Source organism: Phyllobates terribilis, unplaced genomic scaffold (assembly GCF_046119375.1).
Source record: "Phyllobates terribilis strain yellow unplaced genomic scaffold, ASM4611937v1 Scaffold_4__5_contigs__length_816908805, whole genome shotgun sequence".
Classification (NCBI taxonomy): domain Eukaryota; kingdom Metazoa; phylum Chordata; class Amphibia; order Anura; family Dendrobatidae; genus Phyllobates; species Phyllobates terribilis.
In genome coordinates, this window is record NW_027362764.1 from 380421812 (window position 1) to 380447876 (window position 26065).

A 26065-nucleotide genomic window follows, 5' to 3' on the forward strand; every position below is an offset into this window, starting at 1 on the left:
CTGAATACAGATAATGTAGATGTCACCTGCAGTCCCATGTAACATTACAGATAACACAGTGATCACTTTGAATGCATATAATGTAGTAGATGTCACATGCAGTCCTATATAACACCTCAGCTAACACTGTGATAGCTCTGAATACAGATAATGTAGATGTCACCTGCAGTCCTATATAACACCTCAGCTAACACTGTGATAGCTCTGAATACAGATAATGTAGATGTCACCTGCAGTCCTATATAACACCTCAGCTAACACTGTGATAGCTCTGAATACAGATAATGTAGATGTCACCTGCAGTCCTATATAACACCTCAGCTAACACTGTGATAGCTCTGAATACAGATAATGTAGATGTCACCTGCAGTCCTATATAACACCTCAGCTAACACTGTGATAGCTCTGAATACAGATAATGTAGATGTCACATGCAGTCCTATATAACACCTCAGCTAACACTGTGATAGCTCTGAATACAGATAATGTAGATGTCACCTGCAGTCCTATATAACACCTCAGCTAACACTGTGATAGCTCTGAATACAGATAATGTAGATGTCACCTGCAGTCCTATATAACACCTCAGCTAACACTGTGATAGCTCTGAATACAGATAATGTAGATGTCACCTGCAGTCCTATATAACACCTCAGCTAACACTGTGATAGCTCTGAATACAGATAATGTAGATGTCACCTGCAGTCCTATATAACACCTCAGCTAACACTGTGATAGCTCTGAATACAGATAATGTAGATGTCACCTGCAGTCCTATATAACACCTCAGCTAACACTGTGATAGCTCTGAATACAGATAATGTAGATGTCACCTGCAGTCCTATGTAACACCACATCTAACACAGTGATAACTCTGAATACAGATAATGTAGATGTCACCTGCAGTCCCATGTAACATTACAGATAACACAGTGATCACTTTGAATGCATATAATGTAGTAGATGTCACATGCAGTCCTATATAACACCTCAGCTAACACTGTGATAGCTCTGAATACAGATAATGTAGATGTCACCTGCAGTCCTATATAACACCTCAGCTAACACTGTGATAGCTCTGAATACAGATAATGTAGATGTCACCTGCAGTCCTATATAACACCTCAGCTAACACTGTGATAGCTCTGAATACAGATAATGTAGATGTCACCTGCAGTCCTATATAACACCTCAGCTAACACTGTGATAGCTCTGAATACAGATAATGTAGATGTCACCTGCAGTCCTATATAACACCTCAGCTAACACTGTGATAGCTCTGAATACAGATAATGTAGATGTCACATGCAGTCCTATATAACACCTCAGCTAACACTGTGATAGCTCTGAATACAGATAATGTAGATGTCACCTGCAGTCCTATATAACACCTCAGCTAACACTGTGATAGCTCTGAATACAGATAATGTAGATGTCACCTGCAGTCCTATATAACACCTCAGCTAACACTGTGATAGCTCTGAATACAGATAATGTAGATGTCACCTGCAGTCCTATATAACACCTCAGCTAACACTGTGATAGCTCTGAATACAGATAATGTAGATGTCACCTGCAGTCCTATATAACACCTCAGCTAACACTGTGATAGCTCTGAATACAGATAATGTAGATGTCACCTGCAGTCCTATATAACACCTCAGCTAACACTGTGATAGCTCTGAATACAGATAATGTAGATGTCACCTGCAGTCCTATATAACACCTCAGCTAACACTGTGATAGCTCTGAATACAGATAATGTAGATGTCACCTGCAGTCCTATATAACACCTCAGCTAACACTGTGATAGCTCTGAATACAGATAATGTAGATGTCACCTGCAGTCCTATATAACACCTCAGCTAACACTGTGATAGCTCTGAATACAGATAATGTAGATGTCACCTGCAGTCCTATATAACACCTCAGCTAACACTGTGATAGCTCTGAATACAGATAATGTAGATGTCACCTGCAGTCCTATATAACACCTCAGCTAACACTGTGATAGCTCTGAATACAGATAATGTAGATGTCACCTGCAGTCCTATGTAACACCACATCTAACACAGTGATAACTCTGAATACAGATAATGTAGATGTCACATGCAGTCCTATGTAACACCACAGCTAATACAGTGATGACTCTGAATTAGGTATCCATGGTTACGACCACTAACAACTAACTGTCACGATATGAGTGGTCGTAACTATGGATACCTAAGCTACTGCAATGCCCTGCACATGTGGTAAGCGACATAGCAAATCAGAAGAACTATACTACATACTAATTGGAGGGTATTTGCTAATATTATTATTACACTTACTACATATTGCGATAGGATTTTGGAGATGGGAATACCCCTTTTAATGGCATTTTCAAGCATAGAAATATTTACACACTGATCTATGTTTTTTAAAGGAGTTGCCCACTACTTTTTACGATTCCCCCAGTGTATTAAACCTGTGATTATAAGACTTTTTGTAATTACCTTTGGTAGTCTTTATTGTCTGTGAGCGGCGCTATCCTTGGCATCACATGACCCCGGCTGCAGCCGGCTCTGGCATCCGCTGATGACATATTAAGTTCCGGCTGCGGCCGGGGGTGACTCACTTCTGCGTTCCACAGTGGAAAGCGCGTGGTGGATGCTGGGTGTGACTGCGGAGTAACCCCGCCCACAGCCCAGCATCCACCGCGGGGACCGCGTCACTGATGTCATGCCTCACTTGACGTGACATCAGCGGGGGGTCACGTGATGCCTGTGAGCGGCCAAGGATAGCACCGCTCACAGGCAATAAAGACTACCAAAAGGTAAGTCTTATAATCACAGGATTAATACATTGGGGAAATCTTAAAAAGTAGTTGACAACTTCTTTAATATTCACCAAGTGATGCCACCATGAATCAAAAGTAGATATTTTTAATTTCAGTTATCTTGCCCAGCTTTGTGATGCACTTCTGTTTAGATGCTGTGCAGACTTGCTGTGGTGGGATTACCATGGAATATAGTTCCATGATTTATCTCCCTGCTGTCATTGCCTTTGTTTACATATGCATCAATTCCCCCTATATTACAAAGTGTATAGCCCCGGTCTCACATAGCGAGATCGCTGCTGTGTCACGGTTTTGGTGACGCAACAGCGACCTCACCAGCGATGTCGCTATGTGTGACACTTTGCAGCGATCAGGCCCCTGCTGTGAGGTCGCTGATCGCTGCAAAGTGTCCTGAACCATTTTTTGGTCGTTGCCCTCCCGCTGGTCAGCACACATCGCTGTGTGTGACCAGCGGGAGCAGCGATCAGGCTGGTAACCATGATAAACATCGGGTTACTAGGGGCACACGCGCACTTAGTAACCCGCTGTTTATCATGGTTATGAGCCTGCTAAAGTGAGCAGTAACCTCCCGCTCACCGTAGCAGAGTGGTAACCATGATAAACAACGGGTTACTAGGTGCGCGTGTGCCCCTAGTAACCCAATGTTTATCATGGTTACCAGCCTGCTCCTGCTTCAGCAGGCTGGTAACCAGGAGCAGGACATCGTGGAAAGATTCTTTCCACTATGTCGCTGCTCCCCTGATCGTTGGTGAGCCTGCATGTTTGACAGCTCACCAGCGACCACATAGCGACACAGCAACGATCCCTGACAGGTCGTATCGTTGTCGGGATCGTTGCAGCGTCGCTAAGTGTGACGGGGCCATAAGGCTGTGTTCATATGTCCAGTAATCATCAGTTAGAACTGATCCAGCAGCAATTCGTTAACAATAACGTTGTGCAGACACATTATTTTTGTCCGCCTGAAAAAAATAATTTCAACTGGATCCATTTTTTTTTTAACTTTGAAGTCTATGGAAAACGGATCCGTTAAATAGCTATCCGATTTTCTCCCATTTGAAATGGATCCGTTGTTTGCTTACTGGATCAGTTTAAAATGGATGATTACTTGACAGTTCACATGTCCTGCAGTATATGTTACATATTTATTATTGCACCTCCAGTAAGCTTAAAATGGATCCTTTTAACCCCTTAACGACCGCCGATGCACATTAAAACGGTGGCCGCTAAGGTGCCTTTTTCCCTCATTGCCGTTTTAAAATGGCGATGAGAATAAGGGTATAGCTCCCCCCCAGAGTCGGAAAATCTCTGGGGTCTCCGCTACCAGGGTAGCTGAGACCCTGAAGAATATGATCAGGGCTGGATTTTCTGGTCCCCTATCAAAAAAAAACAAAAAATTGTGCCCGCTGTTAAAATCATTTCTCCCTCTTCTGACATGATATACATGTCAGAGGACAGAGAAACGATGTCCCCAAGCCCCCACTCTACCCTTCCCCGGTAGGTCCGCCATTCCCCGGACCTCCTGATCTGTCCTCCGCTTCATCTTCCCGAAAAAAATGGTGGGCGCATGCTCAGTGTGCCCGCCGAGCTCTATCGACCGGTCCCTGGCAACACCAGAAGTATTTTTCCTATTGGTTCATTTTGCTCACTGTGATAGACCCTATCATGGTGATCAAAAGCCAGTAATTAGTATGTCACTACCCCCTTTGACCTCCCCTTAATCAGATTAATTTTTTTTAATTTATCATTTTATTTCTTCCATTTTTTGCAGTAAGGGTTATGGTTTTGCTAAGGGTTAGGGTTGGGCTTAAGATTAAGGGTGGGCTTAGGGTTAGGGTTGGGCTTAGAGCTAGGGCTGGGCTCTTAGGGTTAGGATTCGGCTAAGGGTTGGGGTTATGTTTGGACTAAGGGTTGAGGTTAGGGTTGAGCTTAGGGTTTTTTCAAAAGTTAAAAAAAAAATGATGACACTATGACGACTAGTGTTGAGTCAAGTGCTACTCGAGTTTGCAACGAGTGCTCGGGTATGCACAGAGTATCGCAGGTGCTCGAGTGACATGCTCGAGTTTCCACTCCGCATGTTTCACGGCTGTTAGACAACCAAAAAACATGCAGGAATTGCCTGCCATACACTTGCAATCCCTGCATATTTTTTTGGGTCTCTAACCGCCACAAAAAATGCAGGACGGGGACTCGAGCATCTCTCTCAAGTACCCGCGATACTCTGTGTGTACCCGAGCACCTGATGCAAACTCAAGTAGCGAGCACTTCTGCTCAACACTAATGACGACATATTCAATATGATGACCTAATGTTATCAAATTCTGTGTACTACCTTTGGGTTCAAAATGCTCACTATGCCCCTGGATAAAATCATTGAGTGGTGACGTCTCCAAAATGGGGTCATATGTGGGGGGTTTCTGCCGTTTGGTCTCATTAGGGGCCCTGCAAATGTGACATGTCCCCTGCAATCTATTTCAGCCAATTTGTGTTTCAAATATTCAAATATTGCTCTTTCTGTTCCACAGCTGTTTGTCCAAACAGACCTTTTTGACTACATATGGGGTATTGCCACGCTCATAAGAAAGTAGTTAACAAACTGTGGGGTCCACTTTTTGGTGTTACCTCTTGCATAAGTGAGAAATTTGGGGCTAAAGCAAGATTTTTATGAAAAATTTGAACTTTTTCAATATGACGACCTATGTTATCAAATTCTGTGTCGTACTTGTGGGTTCAAAATGCTCACTATACCCCTTGATAAAATCCTTGAGGGGGGTGTAGGTTCCAAAATGGGGTCACTTATGGGGGTTCCCACTGTTTAGACACATCAAGTGCTCTCCAAACCTGACATTGCATCCGCTCAAAATTTCAGCTATTTTTGCATTCAAAAAGTGTAAAGGTGCTTTTTTTCCTTCTGAGCCCTGCCTTGCGCCCAAACTGTAGTTTTCTACCACATATGGGATATTGGCGTGCTCAGGAGAAATTGCATAACAATTTTTTAGGTCCATTTTCTCCTGTTACCCTTGTAAAAATAAAAAAAAATTGGGGCTAAAGTACATTTTTTGTGAAAAAAAGTAAAATGTTAATTTTTCCTTTCCACATTCCAATAATTTCTGTGAAGTACCTGAAGGGTTAATAACCTTCTTGAGCATGGTTTTGAGCACCTTAGGGGTGCAATTTTTAGAATGGTGTCACTTTTGGGTATTTTCTGTCATATAGGCCCTTCAAATGGGATGTGGTCCCTAAAAAAATGGTTTTGTAAATTTTTTTGTTAGAAAAATTAGAAATTGCTGATCCACTTCGAACCCTTATAACTTTTTTTTAATCTTAATTTGTTTTATTAAACAATCTTATAAACAATTACACATTACATTTGGTAATAGGAAACATCCAGAGACATCACATCAACACAGATCTACATCTCTTACCTCAATGAGAACACATTAAAATAAACTGGTCAGATGAGTTGTCACGTGTGTATGAGTGATTTCTTTACCCTGTGGATTTCGCATCTTCTGGATTTATGCATACGAGTCCAATATAAAAAAAGAAAGAAAAAAGGGTATTTACCTAATTAGGATACTATTCAAACTTTGAACCCTCAGCCACAACTTATCAAAGTTGTGCTGTCTTTATCCTTTCCATGCTAAAATTGACTCTCATCATAATGTATATGGACCTTCATGCCTGCCCCTATAAGCAACATTTGTCACTTATAACCTGTGGTTTTCTATTTGTTCACACATCCATTTCAGATTTACTCTCGCAACTCAGACCCTTTGCCTAAGTAGAGACCGTAAGATATGAAGAATTCCAATAGTCCCATATTTTGGAGAATTTTAACGGACAACCTCTATTTTGTTATACTATCTTTTCGAACGAGATGATTGAGTTAACCAATGCAATCCAAGATCACAATGTTGGCTGTGAATTGCCCATCCATCTCAATGCCAACAATTTCCTGGCCAAAAATAAGGTTTATCTCAAGAAAATCTTAATATAGTGATCCCAGGCATCATCCCCCACTACCCCAAAAAGGCAAATCAAAGGATCGCATTTAATTGCTATGGATATTAAAGAAGATAAGAAAGAGGTTACTTCCTGCCAGAAGGACCTAATAATTGAGCAGTCCCAAATTAAATTAACAAAGTCAGCATCTATGGCATGACATCGTAAACATTCTGAATTAGAGGAACACCCCATTTGATATAGTCTGAGGGATGTGAGGTATGATTGATGAATAATATATAGCTGGATCAACTTATTATTGGCGGAGAGGGAGACAAAGGACGGGGACTCCAAAACTCCCTCCTATTCCTCCTCCCCATATTCGGAATCAGAAGTTTCCACTTATTTTTAGCTGACAAAGGGTTCCGATCTAAGCCTGTTGATAACAAGTATGTATGCAAGCTAGATCTAAGACCTTGTGGACCTTGAGATTTAAATATTCCTATTAAGGGAAATGAGGAAATAGTTTGATTTGTTTCTAAATTTTGTAGGTGAAATCTGAGCCCTGTTCTAAGTTGGAGGTATCTAAATTCAAAATTCCAAGATCTCAATTCTTCATTTTGCACCTGTTCAAATGACATCAGTATAGACCTTTCATAAATGTCTCTTAACAAATAGACCTCACTAGCTATCTGAAAGGAGGCAGATGGATGTTCAACTAATGTCGCAAAATACGGATTCCCCCATATAGGCATTTCAGCTATAACATGTGTAAAGTCGATCCTTTTCTTTGCCTGTTTCCATACCGTTTTCGCCAATATATGTAGGGGTAACATCTTAATGGCAGTAGATTTATTCAATTCTAGAAAATCCAGTAAACAACCTGTGCCTAAAATGTGTGCCAAGTGGTTCTCAGTATTTGGTAACTGGGAGTCAGGCATCCAGCTACGGCTCGCTTTTAGTTGACCTGCTAAATAATACAGATGGAAGTCAGGCAGAGCTGCTCCTCCCATATCTTTAGGCCTTTGAAGGGTAGATAAACTGAGTTTAGGTCTGGAATTCCCCCAAATAAATGTGGACATCAAAGAGTTAAGAGATGTGAAGAATGTTTTAGGGACCGGTACTGCACTATGTTGTAATATATAGTTAAATTTAGGGAGTAAAAGCATTTTAATTAAGTTTATCCTTCCCGACACTGATAACGGTAATTTCCCCCACAAAGAAAATTTACATTTAGCGTATTCTAATAAAGGGAGAATATTACTCGAGAGGTCCTCTCTATCAATCATAATTCCCAAGGATTTCAAACATGACACTACAGGTAAAGGAGATAACGTTTCCAAATCAGCATTCGGAGTGGGCGACAGAAACATAAGAGAAGACTTATCCCAATTTATAAAGAGACCTAAATATTCACTAAACTTATCAATAGCAGATATAACATATGGAAGAGTATCTTTAACCTTGTCCATAAAAATTATCATGTGATCTGCATATAAACCAATTTCATCAATTCTGTCTGCAATTGTAATTCCACTGATATCCTCAGATGATCGTATTCTTATAGCCAATGCTTCAATTGCCAGAGCGAATAGAGCCGGGGACAGAGGGCATCCTTGGCGAGTTCCCCTTTCCAATGAAAAAGATGTGGAGGATATATTATTTATCACTATCTTAGCTTTGGGGGCCGCGTACAATATTTGAATCCAGGCCCGAAATTTAGGGCCAAAATCAAATTTCTCTAGGCAAGCAAATAAAAACGGCCACTCTAGTGAGTCAAAAGCCTTGGCCGCATCCAATGAAGCCAAGGCCCAGTCATTTTCCCGTACAAGAGAGCTATATTGAGCTATTGATTGTACCCTTCTGATGTTAATAGAAGTGTTTTTTCCTGGCATAAAGCCTGTTTGGTCCGAATGAACAATATATAATATCACCTTATTAAGTCTCATGGCTAGAATTTTTGTAAGAATTTTGTAATCCACGTTTAATAGTGAAATAGGGCGATATGATCCACACTCCAGAGGATCCTTTCTCTCCTTTTTTTAAGACAATAATATTAGCATCATAAAAGGATTCAGGCAAGGAACCACTTTGCATCGCCTCTGAGAAAGTCTCTAGAAAGTGAGGCATCAAGACCTTCTGGTATCTATGGTAGAGTTCTAGTGGTAGGCCATCAGGGCTCGGAGCTTTACCCAAAGCCATATCTGCCAGGACTGCATTTATTTCCTCTAGAGTAATATCTGCATCTAAAAAGGATTGTTGTGTGACACTTAGTTTGGGAAATTCAAGATCTGCTAAATAAGTGAGACATTCTAATTTATTATGGGCACTTTGGGATTTATATAATGATTTTTAAAAATTATGAAAGCCACTTAGAATATCTTCTGTGGATGTAACTATCTGACCCCCTAATGTTCGAATCCTAAGAATAGCACTAGAGTCTTTGTCTGCGGACCATAAAGGCCAACAACTTGATTGGTTCCCCAGTTCAAAATATGATTGTCTAGTGAAGAATAATTTACGTTTAGATTTAGTGTCAACGTTTTGTGTATACAATCTATAGGAGTGTAGCCAGTTTACTCTATTCTTATTAGACGGGTCTGAAACATAAGACTGTTCAGCTTCCTTTAATTTATGTTCAAATTCGGTATCATCCTGTGAAGTCGTTCTCTTGATGTATGAAATAGTGGAGGAGAGGCATCCTCTAAGGTATGTCTTCAAAGTATCCCAAAAAATCTTAATGTTCCTTGGCAACGGATGTACTTCCACTAAACAGTCTATTTGACCCGGTATTCTATCATTAGGACCTATTAATTTTTAACCAAAAAGGATTAAGTTTCCATGTGGGTCTGTCTCGTACCTGGTCAAATTTAAGTGTTAGTATCACCGGACTATGATCTGAGATCCCTCTTACCCCATGCTCTATACTATCTGCCCAGGTTGCTGTATTACTAGAACTGAAAATATAATCTAACTGTGATAACGTAGATTTGGTTGAGGAGTGACATGTGTATTCTTTAGTTCCAGTGTGATGTAATCTCCACAAGTCTATCCAACCAATACTCTCCATATAGGTTAAAAACAAATTAGAAGATGGCGTTACTGTCGTTCTGGTGTTGTCACCTATTCTCAATCTATATAAATTATCGTCCATAATCAGGTTAAAATCCCCCATACACAAGACCTCAGCGTCCGGGTGCTTTAGTGCGAAGCTTACTGCCTTTTGGACAATTGTTATATTAGCAGGAGGTGGGTTACATATACATAGTATTACATACTCTCTGGAGTCAATTATAGCATTTATAAAAGCAAATCTTCCCTTGAATCTCTGCGGGCACCCCTAACCTCCCAGCTAATGGCCTTGTGGATTAAAAGCGAAACTCCTCTTGAATAGCTAATATGGTAAGAGTGTATTGACCATTGCACCCAGGGTTTATTTAGCCACCTAGCTGAATCTCTAGTAAGGTGTGTTTCAACTAAAGCCAGGATATGTGGCTGGTAATTTTTGATTAGCGAGGATACTTTAACCCTCTTCTTAGGGGATTTAAGGCCTCTTATATTCCATGTTATACATTTCAGTTGCGACGCCATTTACCTAATATAAGAAGATGGGAATAAATATGAGGGGTAGAAACAAGTGGTCATTACACTATTACTGCTCATATTCATTATTTCCCGCTTGACATATCCAACCATTTCCACCCATTTTATATATTGATAGGGCTCACCAGGTTGATCTATCGCCCCCATGGGTCCCAACACATTATATTGCATGGAAACAAAGCAAAAAAGATTAAGCATTTTGACAGCACTTAACTTATAAACAACAACCCTAAACACAACCAAAACAAGAAGTGAACTTAAGCTTTTCTTATGACGCTTCCTTTCATTGAATACCATCACTGATCCCAGTGTGAGGTATTATGTTGTCTTTGACGATTCAAAGTCTGAACTCCCGCACATGTAAAAGGTGCGTCAAACCACATCAAACCCAATATTCAATATAGGAACAGCGGCACGAAAGGTATTGGTCATCCTTTTCCAGGCTCTGGGTGCAATTGGAGCCACTCCAACGCCTCATCCGGGGTAGCAAAGAAAGTAGTAGAATTTCCAGAAACAATTCGAAGACGAGTAGGATAAGCCATTGCATAGATAATCCCTTTGTCTTTAAATTTCTTTTTTTACATCCATAAACTGGGCTCTCTGTAATTCCACAGAAAAATCAGGAAAAATAGAAATTGTAGAATTGTTATATTTGATAGAACCTTTTTGTCTTGCCAATATTAGGGTGGTATCTCTGTCCTTAGAATTAAACAGTCTAACAAGAAGAGGTCGAGGAAGGGCCCCAGGAGGGGGGGCGGGTTTGGCTGGAACTCTATGGGCCCTCTCCACAGCAAAGACCGGGGAGTATTCATCTCCTAGGGTAGATTTAAGCCAATTTTCCAAATAGATTTCAGGTTGCTGTCCCTCTGTTCGCTCTGGTAGACCAATAATTCGTATATTGTTTCTTCACATTCGATTTTCTAGGTCGTCATCTTTTTGACGCCAGGCGTTTATGGATCCAGCCACTTTGGTCAACTTATTAACAATAGGCGGCAGTTTATCTTCCAGTTCTGTTACCCTTGTCTCAGCCTCAGTGACAGGTTTCTTCATGGTTTGCATGTCTTGGCGAAGCAGGCCCACATCTGAATGAACCTCCTCTATCTTTGCAGTCAGAGAGTTCTTGCAAGTGGATATAGTTTCTAAAAGTTGGTCAGCAACTTGCTTCAAGGTCATTTCTTCGTGTTCCTCCCCCTCCTCCTCATCAGATACCTGACTCTTACTTTTATCTGTTGTTTTGTTTGACAAGGATGCTGGCCCCTTCCTCAATCGAGAGGTTTCCTGGGGGTCTCCTCTGGCAAAGTCTTTCAATTTATCTGCTATGCTAGAATTTTTCCCTCGGCTCATTTTGTAACAGTATAGGCAGGGTATATTATATTATACTTACTCCAGTGATATATTATGCAGAGTTATTATGTAAAGGTCAGTGGCTGGATAATGCTGCCACCTGGTGTCTTTACTGCAGTAGTGCACCAGTAATATCTTTTGTAAATTATATGCCTGTTTCAGTAGTAAACATATGTTATTTCCAGTAATAAAAGTTGGAGGAAATAGTGACTTCTGGTTGCTTTATATAATATTTCAGTCACTCTGTGTTCCATATATGGATGCAGGGGACTAAATATAGGCTGAATGTCTCATGCCCCTGGGCTTCCACTTCCCCTTGCATAGTTAGGATGTGGCTGCTGTGTTTCCCTCCTCCAGTTATTCCAATGGCCTCTAGACAGGCCGCGGGACCGGGTTGTCCGGTACACTCACCGCTGCACCCTCCCAGAAGCCCGTCGCTCCTCATGCCTTTCACAGGGAGACCGACTTCCAGCGCGTATCTTCAGCGGCGCCTGTATGCTGCTCCATGAGCAGAGCCCTCAAAATGGCCGCCGCTCCTCAGAGCGTTTACTCTGCCGGGGTCCACAGAGCGTGCCAGACCGGAGCCCTCTCCGTAGCAGCTCCTCAGAAGGCCAGCCGCTCCCCGCTTCTCCGCAGCTGTGCTGCAGGGCACAGAAGTGAAGTTCAGGGTCCGGTGAGTACCGGATTATAAGCTGGATAGCGGGAGCTCAGACCTCCTGCGTCCTCTTAGCTCCTCATAATCGCCACGCCCCCCCCTTGTACCTTATAACTTTCTCACAAAAGAAAATTGTTTTAAAAATTGTGCTGTAGAAAAGTAGACATGTGGAAAATGTTTTTAATAACTATTTTGTGTGCTATAACTATCTGGTTTAAGGGCATAAAAATGAAAAGTTTGAAAATTGCAAATTTTCGTTATTTTCATAAATAAACGCTGCAAACTGTCAGCCCTGGGCCCACTTCCAGAAGACACAATATTAGCCACCATGGATGTAGAGTCTCTCTACTCCAACATTCCTCATGAGGATGGGATTGCAGCATGCAAGCATTTCCTGCAAAAAAACAATCTGGCCACAGAACCAACTCTGCAATTCATCAGGTTTGTTCTCCATCACAATTATTTCTCCTTTGGGAATAGTATATACCAACAATGTGTGGGCAGCGCCATGGGAAGCAAAATGTTCCCACAATATGCTAACCTATTTATGGCTAAACTAGAGGAGGACTTTTTGTCATCTTGCTCTATTAAACCTCTAGCATACTTCCGCTACATTGATGATGTGCTAATAATCTGGACAGGCTCAAAAGATGATCTGCTGACCTTCCACGATAACTTCAACAGGTTCCACCCAACCATCAAGCTCACCCTCAACTTCTCAAAATCCCAAATACATTTTCTGGACACGACCATATACATCAAAGGCAACACCATACAAACATCAATTTACCATAAGCCCACAGGACGCCCGGCATATCTTAGATGGAACAGCTTTCATCCAAGACACACAAAAAAATCCATCATCTACAGTCAAGCTCTGAGGTACATTCGAATCTGTTCAGACTGTAAGGACAGAAAACTGCAGCTGCTATCACTGAGGAATACATTCCTACAACAAGGATACCATCCACTGCTAATAGATGAACAGATCCACAGAGCTACGAGGATACCAAGAAGTAGCCTCCTGAATTACAGACAAAGGGAGGACAACAACAGGGTACCTCTTGTAGTCGCATACAACCCCCACATGAACATCTTGAGGAAAATTGGTGCTAATCTCCAACCCATATTCCACAGAGACCACAAACTGAAAGAAATATTCCCAGAACTACCACTTCTCTCCTACAAACAGCCCCCTAACTTAAGGAATCTCCTTGTCAGAAGGGCCCTCTCATCACCATCAGTGACATGCACATTCCCATGTAAAAACAAAAAATGCAAAACTTGTACCCACATATTACCATCAAATACAGTCCGTATACCAAACACAAATCATGACTACAAAATCATGGATGTCTTTTCATGTACATCCTCAAATGTGGTGTACATGATACAATGTACAAGGTGCCCGGAGGGGTTCTATATTGCGGAAACTATGCAAAAACTGCAAACCAGAATGAATTTACACAGACATACAATTAAGAATGAACTGGACACGCCTGTGGGAAAACATTTCATTGGTCCAAGACACTGTATGTCAGATCTAAAAGTCTTAGGCTGTGTGCCCACGATGCGTTTTTTAAGCGTTTCCGCAGCGGCAAAAATGGTAGAAGGCCTGCCATGTTCCCCAGTGATAATCCGCATATGCTGTGCACATGCTGAGGAAATTTCCGCTGCGGATTATCATTACGGAAAAAAACGCAGCACTAACAATTATTTTACGGAAGCGCTGCGTTTTCGCCAACATTGGCTTTCATTGGAACGCTTGGATTCCGTATCACTAGATCTGTACATGCGGAATCCAAATGTTTCAATGTGCGGATGGTACCCAGGTCTGGAGGACAGGAGACTCTCCTCCGGACCCGGGTACCATAGAACCTGTTAAAAAAAAAAAAATAAATAAATATTATATTTACCTTCTGATGGCCCCTGGTCTCCTTGTCTTCGCTTGCTGGCAGATCGTGGTGGACTTAAGGACCTGCGCTGACGTCATAGTCATGTGACGGTAGGTCCTTCAGTGTAGTGCACCGCGATTTGCCGGCAGCCAGGATGGAGCGAAGCAAGACTCCGGGGGCCATCGGAAGGTAAGTATAGATTTATTTTTTTATTTTTAACCATTATTTAAGGTCACACTATATAAATCCATGCCGTTTGCATGGATTTATATAGTGTGACCAAGTTGAAAAGCACTTTCCAAGTGATGCTAAAATCGCTTGGAAAGCGCTTGTCAACCCGCATGCGGAAATGCATGTGAAGAACGCTTCATTTCCGCATGTCCTGGCAGGAAAACGCATGTACAATCCGCATGCTTTTTCTCTGCCAGGGAGATGCAGAAATGCTCAGGAAAAAATCCTGAGCATTTCTGCATCTTTGGCACATAGCCTTAATACTGAAAGGTCACCTCAAGGACGACAGAGAGAGAAAAATCTGGGAATTCAAATTGATAAGGCTATTCAATTCTTTATCAACAGGACTCAACCTAACACCTGGATTTATGACTCACTACATGGACACAATTCACACCTCAAGATAATTAAACATTCCCATGGCATCTCCACTTGCAACAAAAAAAAACTAATTTGATCTCCTTGACTTATCAGTAGGAGGCATCACCCCCTCCACCCCATGAACAAATGTCGTACTGTAACATCTCTTAAATGTTGTGCCTTGTGTCTTATGAATTCATTTGTAATATTGCCTGAAGAAGGAGCCTTTGTGCTCTGAAAGCTTGCATATATATATTTTTTCTGGTTAGCCAATAAAGGTATCACTCCGAGAATACTTTTATCATTTTTGGACATAAGTATTTGCATCGATTTTTCTGGCTAACACGGTACCACAATATAACCTTGTATTGTACATCATAAATAAACCCAAATCATATCAACTAAATTTTATCACTAGCCTGAAGTTCAATGAAAAAACATTCTTAGAACCACTGGGATCCGTTGACGCGTTCCAGAGTTATTACCTCATAAATTGATTGTGGTCAGATTTCAAAAATTTGGCCTGGTCATTAAGGTCAAAATTAGCTCTGTCACTAAAGGTTTAAAATGGGAGAAAAACTGATGTATTTGTAAAGGACCCGTTTTCAATAGACTTCATTGTTAACAGATTTCAGCTTCATCCTTTTTTTTCTGGCAGACAAAAAAAAGTTGTGTCTGCACAACCTTTTTATTAATGGATTGCTGCTTGATCTGTTCTGACAGATGATTACTGGACATGTGAACTTAGCCTAAGCTGGTGGTGTAATTCCTTACTGACCTGTCTTCACACACGACACAGATATGCTACTGACACATAGCCTTCCTGACATCTGCTGAACGTTAGGCAAAATATGATCCCCTTCCTGAGACAGGGAGGGAGCAGAGGAGGTAGTAGACCTGTGATGTGTGACTTCCAGTACTATATAAAGCGGCATAGAAGGAGATACCTAAGTGTTCACAGGACAGGACATAACACTCGTAGGAAATACCTGGAGCAGAGCATGTGACTGCGGGGGGAAATGACTAAGGCATCTCGGACACTACATTTACTAAGTCACTAATAATACTGCACGTAAATCTTTTACACAATTTTCAAAGTCCAGAAAACATCTTTCAGCCCTATCTGTGCACAGTTCCCTGGCAGATACCAAAGTTGTCTGGGTAGTGTTTTTTAAAAGGATTTACCCCTTAGTGACGGAGCCAATTATGTCCTTAATGACCAAGCCAAATTTCACAATTCTAACCACTGTCACTTTATGAGGTAATAACTCTGGAACACTCGAACGGATCCCACTGATTCTGAGATTGTTTTTTCGTGACATACAGTATAGACCAAAAGTTTGGACACACCTCATTTAAAGATTTTTCTGTATTTTCATGACTATGAAAATTGTACATTCACACTGAAGGCATCAAAACTATGAATTAACACATGTGGAATTATATACTTAACAAAAAAGTGTGAAACAACTGAAAATATGTGTTATATTCTAGGTTCTTCAAAGTAGCCTCCTTTTGCTTTGATGACTGCTTTGCACACTCTTGGCATTCTCTTGATGAGCTTCAAGAGGTAGTCACCGGAAATGGTCTTCCAACAATCTTGAAGGAGTTCCCAGAGATGCTTAGCACTTGTTGGCCCTTTTGCCTTTACTGTGCGGTCCAGCTCACCCCAAATCATCTCGATTGGGTTCAGGTCTGGTGACTGTGGAGGCCAGGCCATCTGGTGTAGCACCCCATCACTCTCCTTCTTGGTCAAATAGCCCTTACACAGCCTGGAGGTGTGTTTGGGGTCATTGTCCTGTTGAAAAATAAATGATGGTCCAACTAAACGCAAACCGGATGGAATAGCATGCCGCTGCAAGATGCTGTGGTAGCCATGCTGGTTCAGTATGCCTTCAATTTTGAATAAATCCCCAACAGTGTCACCAGCAAAGCACCATCACACCTCCTCCTCCATGCTTCATGGTGGGAACCAGGCATGTAGAGTCCATCCGTTCACCTTTTCTGCGTCTAACAAAGAAACGGTGGTTGGAATCAAAGATCTCAAATTTGGGCTCATCAGACGAAAGCACAGATTTCCACTGGTCTAGTGTCCATTCCTTATGTTCTTTAGCCCAAACAAGTCTCTTCTGCTTGTTGCCTGTCCTTAGCAGTGGTTTCCTAGCAGCTATTTTAGCATGAAGGCCTGCTGCACAAAGTCTCCTCTTAACAGTTGTTGTAGAGATGTGTCTGCTGCTAGAACTCTGTGTGGCATTGACCTGGTTTCTGAGGCTGGTGACTCGGATAAACTTATCCTCAGAAGCAGAGGTGACTCTTGGTCTTCCTTTCCGGGGGCGGTCCTCATGTGAGCCAGTTTCTTTGTAGCGCTTGATGGTTTTTGCAACTGCACTTGGGGACACTTTCAAAGTTTGCCCAATTTTTCGGACTGACTGACCTTCATTTCTTAAAGTAATGATGGCCACTCGTTTTTCTTTACTTAGCTGCTTTTTTCTTGCCATAATACAAATTCTAACAGTCTATTCAGTAGGACTATCAGCTGTGTATCCAACCTGACTTCTGCACAAAACAACTGATGGTCCCAACCCCATTTATAAGGCAAGAAATCCCACTTATTAAACCTGACAGGGCACACCTGTGAAGTGAAAACCATTTCCGGTGACTACTTCTTGAAGCTCATCAAGAGAATGCCAAGAGTGTGCAAAGCAGTCATCAAAGCAAAAGGTGGATACTTTGAAGAACCTAGAATATGACATATTTTCAGTTGTTTCACACTTTTTTGTTAAGTATATAATTCCATATGTGTTAATTCATAGTTTTGATGCCTTCAGTGTGAATGTACAATTTTCATAGTCATGAAAATACAGAAAAATCTTTAAATGATAAGGTGTGTCCAAACTTTTGGTCTGTACTGTACTTCATGATAGTGGTAAAATTTCTTCGGCATGACTTGCGTTTATTTGTGACAAAAACAGAAATTTGGCGAAAATTTTGCAATTTTCAAACTTTGATTTAAGGGCATAAAAATTCAGAGAGATATGTCACACAAAATAGTTAATAAATAACATTTCCCACATGTCTACTTTACATCAGCACAAATTTTGCAACATTTTCTTTTTTTTATTAGGAAGTTATAAGGGTTAAAAGTCGACCAGCGATTTCTAATTTTTCCACCAAAATTTACAAAACAATTTTTTTAGGGACCACATCACATTTGGAGTGACTTTCAGGGGCCTATATGACAGAAAATCCCCAAAAGTGACACCATTCTAAAAACTGCACCCCTCAAGGTGCTCAAAACCACATTCAAGAAGTTTATTAACCCTTCACGTGCTTCAGAGGAACTGAAGCAACGTGGAAAGAAAAAAATGAACATTTAACTTTTTTCACATATTTTACTTCAGACCCCAATTTTTTTTATGTTCACAAGGGTAACAAGAGAAAATGGAGCACAAAATTTGTTGTGCAATTTCTACTGAGTATAAGACATACCTCATATGTGGGGTAAAAGTACTGTTTGGGCAAGGTTCAGAAGGGAAGGAGCACCGTTTCACTTTTTAAATGCAAAAATGACTGGAATCAAGAGCGGACGCCATGTTGCGTTTGGAGAGCCCCTGATGTGCCTAAACAGTGGAAACCCCCCACAAATGACCCATTTTGGAAAATAGACCCCCTCAAGGAATTTATCTAAATGTGTGGTGACCACCTTGAACCCCCAGGTGCTTCACAGAAGTTTATAATGTTGAGTCGTGAAAAAAAAATCTAACTTTTTCCACAAAAATTATCTTAGCCCTAAATTTTTTATTTTCGCAAGTGTAAGAGGAGAATATGTACCCCGAAAATTGTTGTGCAATTTTTCCTGAGTACGCTGATACCCCATATATGGGGAAAAATCACTTTTTGGGCGTACGGCAGGGTTCGGAAGGGAAGGAGCACTGTTTGACTTTTTGAATGTAAAATTTGCTGGCCTGATTAGTGCACACCATGTTGTGTTTGGAGAGCCCCTGATGTGCTTGAAGAGTGGAAACCCCCCACAAGTGCCCCAATTTTGGAAACTACACCCCTCAAGGATTTTATCAAGGGGTATAGTGAGCATTTTGATCCCAGAGGTACAACATAGAATTTGATAACATTAAGTCGTCATATTGAATATCTTGTCATTAGTGTTGAGCGCAAGTGCTCTCTGCTTGAGTTTGCATTGCGTGCTTGGGTATGCACAGAGTATTGCGGGTGCTTGAGTGAGAGATGCTCGAGTCCCCGCCCCACATGTTTCACGCCTGTTAGACACCCCAAAAAAAAACGTGGGGAGTGCCCGTGTATGGCAGGCAATCACTGTGTGGTTTTTTTGCTGTATAACAGCCGCGAAACATGGGGCCGGGACTCGAGCATGTCATTCGAGCACCTGCGATACTCTGTACATACCCGATGCAAATTCAAGTAGCGAACATTTGCGCTCAACACTAGTCGTCACAACATTAGCATTTTTTTTCCTTTACTTTTGAAAAAAATCACAACCCCAACATAACCCTAACTCCAACCCTAACCTAAACACAACCCTAATCCTAACACTAACACAACCCTAATCTTAACCCCAAGACAACCTTAATCCTACCCCTAATCCTAACATTAATTCTAACCCAAATCCTAATCCCAACCCTAACTGCAAAGAATGGAGAAAAAAATATTTTTTTATAATTTTTATCTAACTAAGGGGGTGACAAAGGGGGATTTGATATATTATTTTTTTTCTTTTGAACACTGTTTATCACAGTGATCAAAAGCAACCAATAGGGAAAATTCCCTACTGTTTCCGGGTACCGGCCGGCAGATCTCGGCGGGCACACTGCGCATTCGCCCACTATTTTTTTTTTTACAGCAAGATGACGGAGGGCCGGGGGATGGTAGAGGTGCTGGGAGGGCTCGGGGGGTTTCATTTGTCTCTCCTTTGACTTGTATATCATGTCAGAGGAGAGAGAAATCATTGTAACAGTGTGCACACTTTTTTTTTCGTGATTGCCGCTATTCACTGAATAACAGCGATTACGTGATCGGACAAACCGGCCCTGATCATGTTCTCCAGGGTTTCAGCCACCTCAGGTAGCTGAGACCTCAGATATTTTCCGACGCTGGGGGTGGTGGCGCTACACTGTTATTACTCAGTGGCGTGAAAAAGCGGCACTGAGGAATAAGTTACATAACTGCTGCCGTGGAAATGTGCTAAGGTGGTTGTTAAGGGGTTAAAAGTACTTCATCAATTCCCTGACGATCCATTGGTGTTCTGTCTCTCACCTCTCTCTTCTGATGAAATCTCTTCTGCCTGCTGGGGTGATGTGACCACTGTAGCCTGTCACTGGTTGCAGTGGTGACCCACCACAGCAAGTGACTGGCTGCATCTGTCTTACGTCCACGTGTTAGGACTTCAACGCTGGAGCCAAAAGACAAAGGTAGGAAACCAGACAACATCGAAACATGAACAATAAAGAATCAATGAGGGAAAGCTTTTTTTTTTTTAACTCCAGCATTTCATAAAAATAGCCAACTCTTGTTATTAGTCTAAACTATTGATAAATTGTGTTAATCTCAGAATTATTTGAATGAGGGTCACTTTCCTCTCATTTTAGATAAATGGTCAATCAGAATTTAGATTCTTTGATAGTCTGTTTTTTCAGATTTTTAGGATATCTAGGTGTCTACATTTTCTATCAGTACATTTAGGAAATATTGTAAATATTTTATTGGCCATTGAAACCTTTGAATGATTTGGCATGTGCATGTTTGCATAAAAGTTCCCCCTTTCCCATTGCAGCATGTTCTTTTCCTGAATGATCCATGTCATTGTATCCTGCTACTCCTTTTTTTTGCTTACTCCGGTGGGGGTATTGCACATTACTAAGTTGCATGTTGTCCTGGTGCAATTTAGTGTGTGCGATATTTTCACATGAGTGTTTGCACGTGGGCCTGCTTGTTACTGTTGATGCACCTTATGATGTCTGCACTGTTCGAACCCATTCTGCTTTCACTTTATTGCTGCTTTATATGAGAAGTTTATGTATGTGCACTCACCTCAATATATAAAATGTATTAATTTTTATGGTACACACTTATTTGATTGTAGATTGTGAGATTTATTTGGAGTTGTCCACATTTCTTGTGAACCATCAGCTTCTCACCTGTCTGCCTATACCACATCCATAACATTATGCCTAATCATTGCTGCCCATAAAAGCTACATAATTCTATATATAGCTTACTTAATTATTATTTTATTTCTTTTCTGCACGTCTGCATTATCAGCAAGTTGACTGATTGCAATTTTTCCTTGCCTATATGGATGTGTGTCACATCTCCGCTTTTGTGTTTAGCTATAAAGGGATGTATTTTGTATGGGCATCTAAAATAAACGAGCTCCCAAAGTGTCCAGAGAAAATAATTTGTACAATGTGAAAATGTGCTTCACAATGCAGAAGATGGACTGCTAATACATGTCCATGTTTTGTAGGGCTGTATATGTACACTTCTGTGCAAAACATTTCATGCATCTAGTCAATAAAGTCCAATTCTGTACTCAATACCTTCTGTCTGTAGTCAGTAACTGAATATTAAGTGTATATGGACATTCGGGCACTAAGTATAGTACAGAAATTTGTCCCTGAAATACTGATCCCTTTATGTATCAATATACGTTATGTATATTTATATATGAATGTATGTTACCTATATACATTATGTATACTGTCATATTTCTGCTGCATTCTAATTGGTATTTGGGTTATCTACTTGTTTTGTCCTTGATATTTAGGGGTGTATTTGATGCTTCCCTAAAAATGGCTTGCTTCTATGGATTATATACTTGGCTTACTCATACAGTCTTTGGGATAAACATTGTCTTTATACCTTCTGGTAAGAAGTTTCTTTTGTCTTATTAAAGTTGCTTTAGTGAAGTAATCCCAACCTGTGTATGAATGACTACGATATGGTGGAGAGCGCTGTAATCTGTTCCATTCAATCCTACTACAGGAGTCAAAATCCTCATAGTATTCATTCATAAGACACCTACTTTATTATTGATTTTTGGGAAATGAATGCAAAACTAGATTAATTGTGAATGTCAAATGGCAGAATGTCCATGCACTGAAGAGTTAATCTCTGAACACTTCAATAGTGAAGAAGGGTCATATCACTTCTTTTAGCCGCTTCATGACTTTGAAAGCCTGAATAATGCATATGCTTATGGATCTATAATACAATAAGGCCAGCAAGGGTCTGTGAGGCTAAGTAGGGCTTCATACTGACAAAACTGTTATGCAATACTACCAATATACGTAGATCCATAATCATGGAGGATGTAATCCACACCATATGAATTGTTAGCAATATGGTATATTACTGTGAGCATCATTTCATACATAGGGGGTCAGCTCTTTATGCTACATTCTCATTACCTGCTTGTTATTTAGGTGCAGACATTAATTATGGACTGTAACCCAGCTTATACCATCCTCCTATCAGGGATATCAAACTCAGATACACAGAGGGCCAAAATTTAAAGCTTGGAACAAAGTCGTGGGCCAACCTTGATGATTATTAAAAAAAAATGTATTCAACTGAGGAAGTCTTTCCTTATCTAATATAACTATGAACTTTTTCATATGGAAACAAGCTTAAAGGGGTTGTCCACGAACAAACTACTTTTTAATTAATATATTTTACTATAGAATAAAATATTGGAATAATATGTTATGTAAGAACAGTAAAATGCATATGGTCCAATGGCCTAATTTAAATATATAATAAGATAAAAATCATTGAATAATACAGATAATAAAGTATGATGCAAAGAAAAGTGCCCCCAAACACAGTATGTTACCCCCACAGTGAATTCCTCCACACGCATGGTATGATGACCCTACTGTAACCCCTGCTCTCAATCCCCCCCGACTACAAATGGTGACCCCATCACAGTATGATTTTCCAAATGTAATCTCCACACAGCCCTCCATACAGCATAATGGGCCCACGCATAGTGCTCCATATAGATAATGGCCTCACATAGTCCTCCATACAGTATAAAGGGCCCCACACAGTGTTCCATACAGTAAAAGGGCCAACATAGTGTTACATACAGTATAATGGCCACAAAAAGTGCTCCATACAGTATAATGGGCCCACATTGTGCTCGATATAATACTGATAATGAAGTATGATGCAAACAAAAGTGCCCCCAAACACAGTATGATACCCCCACAATGAATTCCTCCACGATACCCTCACTTGCATGGTATGATGACCCTACTGTACTGAAAAAGAATGGTGACCCCATCACAATATGATTCTCCAACTGTAATCCTCACACAGCCCTCCATACAGTATAATGGCCACAAAAAGTGCTCCATACAGTATAATAGGCCCCGCTTAGTCCTCCATACACTATAACAGGGCCCTGCGTTGCCTTCCATACGGTATAATGGCTCCACTTAGTGCTCCAGTATAATATCCACAAAAAGCGCTCCATACAATATAATAGGCTCACATAGTGCTCCATATAGTATAATAGGCCCACATAGTGCATACAGTATACAGTTGAAACCGAAAGTTTACATACACTATATAAAAAGACACATATGCCTATCTTTCTCAATATCTGATATGAAATCAGAATAAACCTTTCCCGTTTTAGGTCAATTAGGATTACCATAATTTTTAATATTTGCCAAATGCCAGAATAATGAGAGAGAGAATGTTTTAAGGCATTTTATTACTTACTGCAAAGTCAAAAGTTTGCATACATTTCATTAGTATTTGGTACCATTGTCCTTAAACTGAATGACTTGGGTCAAACGTTTGGGATATCCTTCCACAAGATTCTCACAATAGTTGGTCAGAATTTAGGCTCAAACTGGTGTAACTGATCCAGGTTTGTAGGTCGCCTTGCTCGCACCTGCCTTTTCAGCTTTGCCCATAAATTTTCAATAGGATTGAAATCAGAGCTTTGTTTTCGCCAATCCAAAACATTGACTTTGTTATCATTAAGCCACTTTGCTACCATTTTGCCATTATGCTTCGTGTCATTGTCCATTTGGAAGACCCATTTCCGCCCAAGCTTTAACTTCCTGGCTGATGTCTTGAGATGTTGCTTCTGTATTGCCACATAATCTTCTTTTCTTATGATGCCATCTATTTTGTGAAGTGCACCAGTCCCTTCTGCAGCAAAACAACCCCACAACATGATGCTGCCACCACCGTGTTTCACAGTTGGGATGGTGTTCTTAGGCTTCCAAGCTTCTCCCTTTTTCATCCAAACGTAACAATGGTCATTATGTCCAAAAAGTTCAAGTCTAGTTTCATCAGACCACAGGACATGTCTCCAAAAATTAAGGTCTTTGTTCCTGTGTGCATTTGCAAACATTAATCTGGCTCTTTTATGTTTCTTTTGGAGTAATGGCTTCTTCCTGGCAGAGTGGCCTTTCAGCCCATGTTGATACAGTACTCTTTTCACTGTGGATATTGACACAATCTTACCAGCTTCAGCCATCATCTTCACAAGGTCTTTTGCTTTTGTCCTTGGGTTGATATGCACATGTCGGACCAAAGTTTGTTCATCTCTGGGACACATAACCCGTCACCACCTTGAGCGATATGATGGCTGGACATTCCCATCTTGTTTGTACTTGCATATAATTGTTTGTACAGATGAACGAGGCACCTTCAGGTATCTTGAAATTGTACCCAAGGATGAGCCAGACTTGTGCAAGTCCACAATTCTCTTCCTGATATCTTGGCTATTTTCTTTCCCATGATGCTCCACAAAGAAGCAGTGTGTTTCATTAAAATACATCAGAATCTTCCAAACACATGACATCATCATATGGGAGGTCCAGAGTTGTTTAATAAAGGCATAGTAATCTTAGTGTATGTAAACTTTTGACTTTGCAGTAAGTAATAAAAAATGCCTTAAAACATTCTCTCTCTCTCATTATTCTGGCATTTGGCAAATATTAAAAATTATAGTAATCCTAATTGACCTAAAACTCGAAAGGTTTATTCTGATTTCATGTCAGATATTGAGAAAAACATGCTGATGTGTCTTTTTATATAGTGTATGTAAACTTCTGGTTTCAACTGTAATAGGCCCCACATTAAAAAAAACAAAAACACTCACCTCTGCCCATTCCCCCTCTGCTCCTTTTTCTTCATGGTGTCTTCAGATCCTCTGCATAACTAAGTACAGTGGGTACGTTGTAATCACGTCATCGCGCCCGCTGCGCTGAGACATCAGATGCAAAGGGGAAATGATGGGAGAGGGAGCATCAGCTGACGCTCCTTCCTCCATCATTGCTTTCAACTGGATTGGCATCTAGGATGCTGATATAGTTAAAACTGCGATGCCGGACAGGAGACCTGCCCAGCGTCGCAGGTCCAATATATACTCGGGGAACTCGCCCGGCGTTGCTTGCCAAATGTACTCACCCTGTGGGCCAGGGTTTGACATATGTGTCCTAGATGGACGCTGAAGAAAAATTAGTCTTTTTCATTCACTAGTTATGTGACAGGAAGTTACCCAGCAAGGTGACACTTGGCCTTCTTTCTACTTTTCTTTTTTTTTTTTTTTTACTTGCATACTCCATTCTGAGCATGCTGTGGACAACATGAATATTCAGTGTGAAGGTATTTATAGAATGACATCACTAGCCATGTGATATGTTTTTTTATGAATGGAAACAATAGTGGATCTAAATACACTTGTGAATTATACATTTGATGGATTAGTAGATTCTCTTCACATATTACATAGGTTAAAAAAAGATCTAGGTTCATCGAGTTCAACCTTTCTCCACCAATTATACATATTTTGTCACCAAATTAACTATAACCCACAGTATTATGTGTACTAAGGAAATCTTCCAGCCCCTTTTAAAAGCTGTTATAGTGTCTGCCATTACTACCTCTTGTCCAATATACTAACCAAAAAGCCAGCGCCTGCGATAAAATCTTGGTAGCCATTACACGTTCATTAAAATCAGGCCACAAACAGAGTGTTCCGGTGTTGATGCGTTTCGACTTGAACAGTCTTAATCGTATCATGTCCTCCCCGTGACATCGCTAGAATCAATCAATTATGTGTAAACACATGTGCAATGGATCCGTAAATTCAAATGTGAAAATATAAACAATGTTCCAAAGTGTAAACAATGTTTCACA

General features: G+C 40.7%; 1 protein-coding gene across 3 annotated transcripts in view; it reads left to right on the forward strand.

Annotated features, from left to right (window-relative positions):
• TMEM245 (transmembrane protein 245) overlaps nucleotides 1-26065 on the forward strand; it is a 134706-nt gene that overhangs the window by 75730 nt on the left and 32911 nt on the right. For 2 of the 3 annotated variants that reach the window (XM_073678486.1, XM_073678487.1), the window contains one exon: nucleotides 21666-21766. The exons of the other annotated variant lie outside the window; for it this stretch is intronic. In XM_073678486.1, coding sequence (XP_073534587.1) covers nucleotides 21666-21766 — 101 coding nt within the window. The remainder of the gene's footprint in view (nucleotides 1-21665; nucleotides 21767-26065) is intronic. 3 annotated transcript variants of the gene reach the window in all.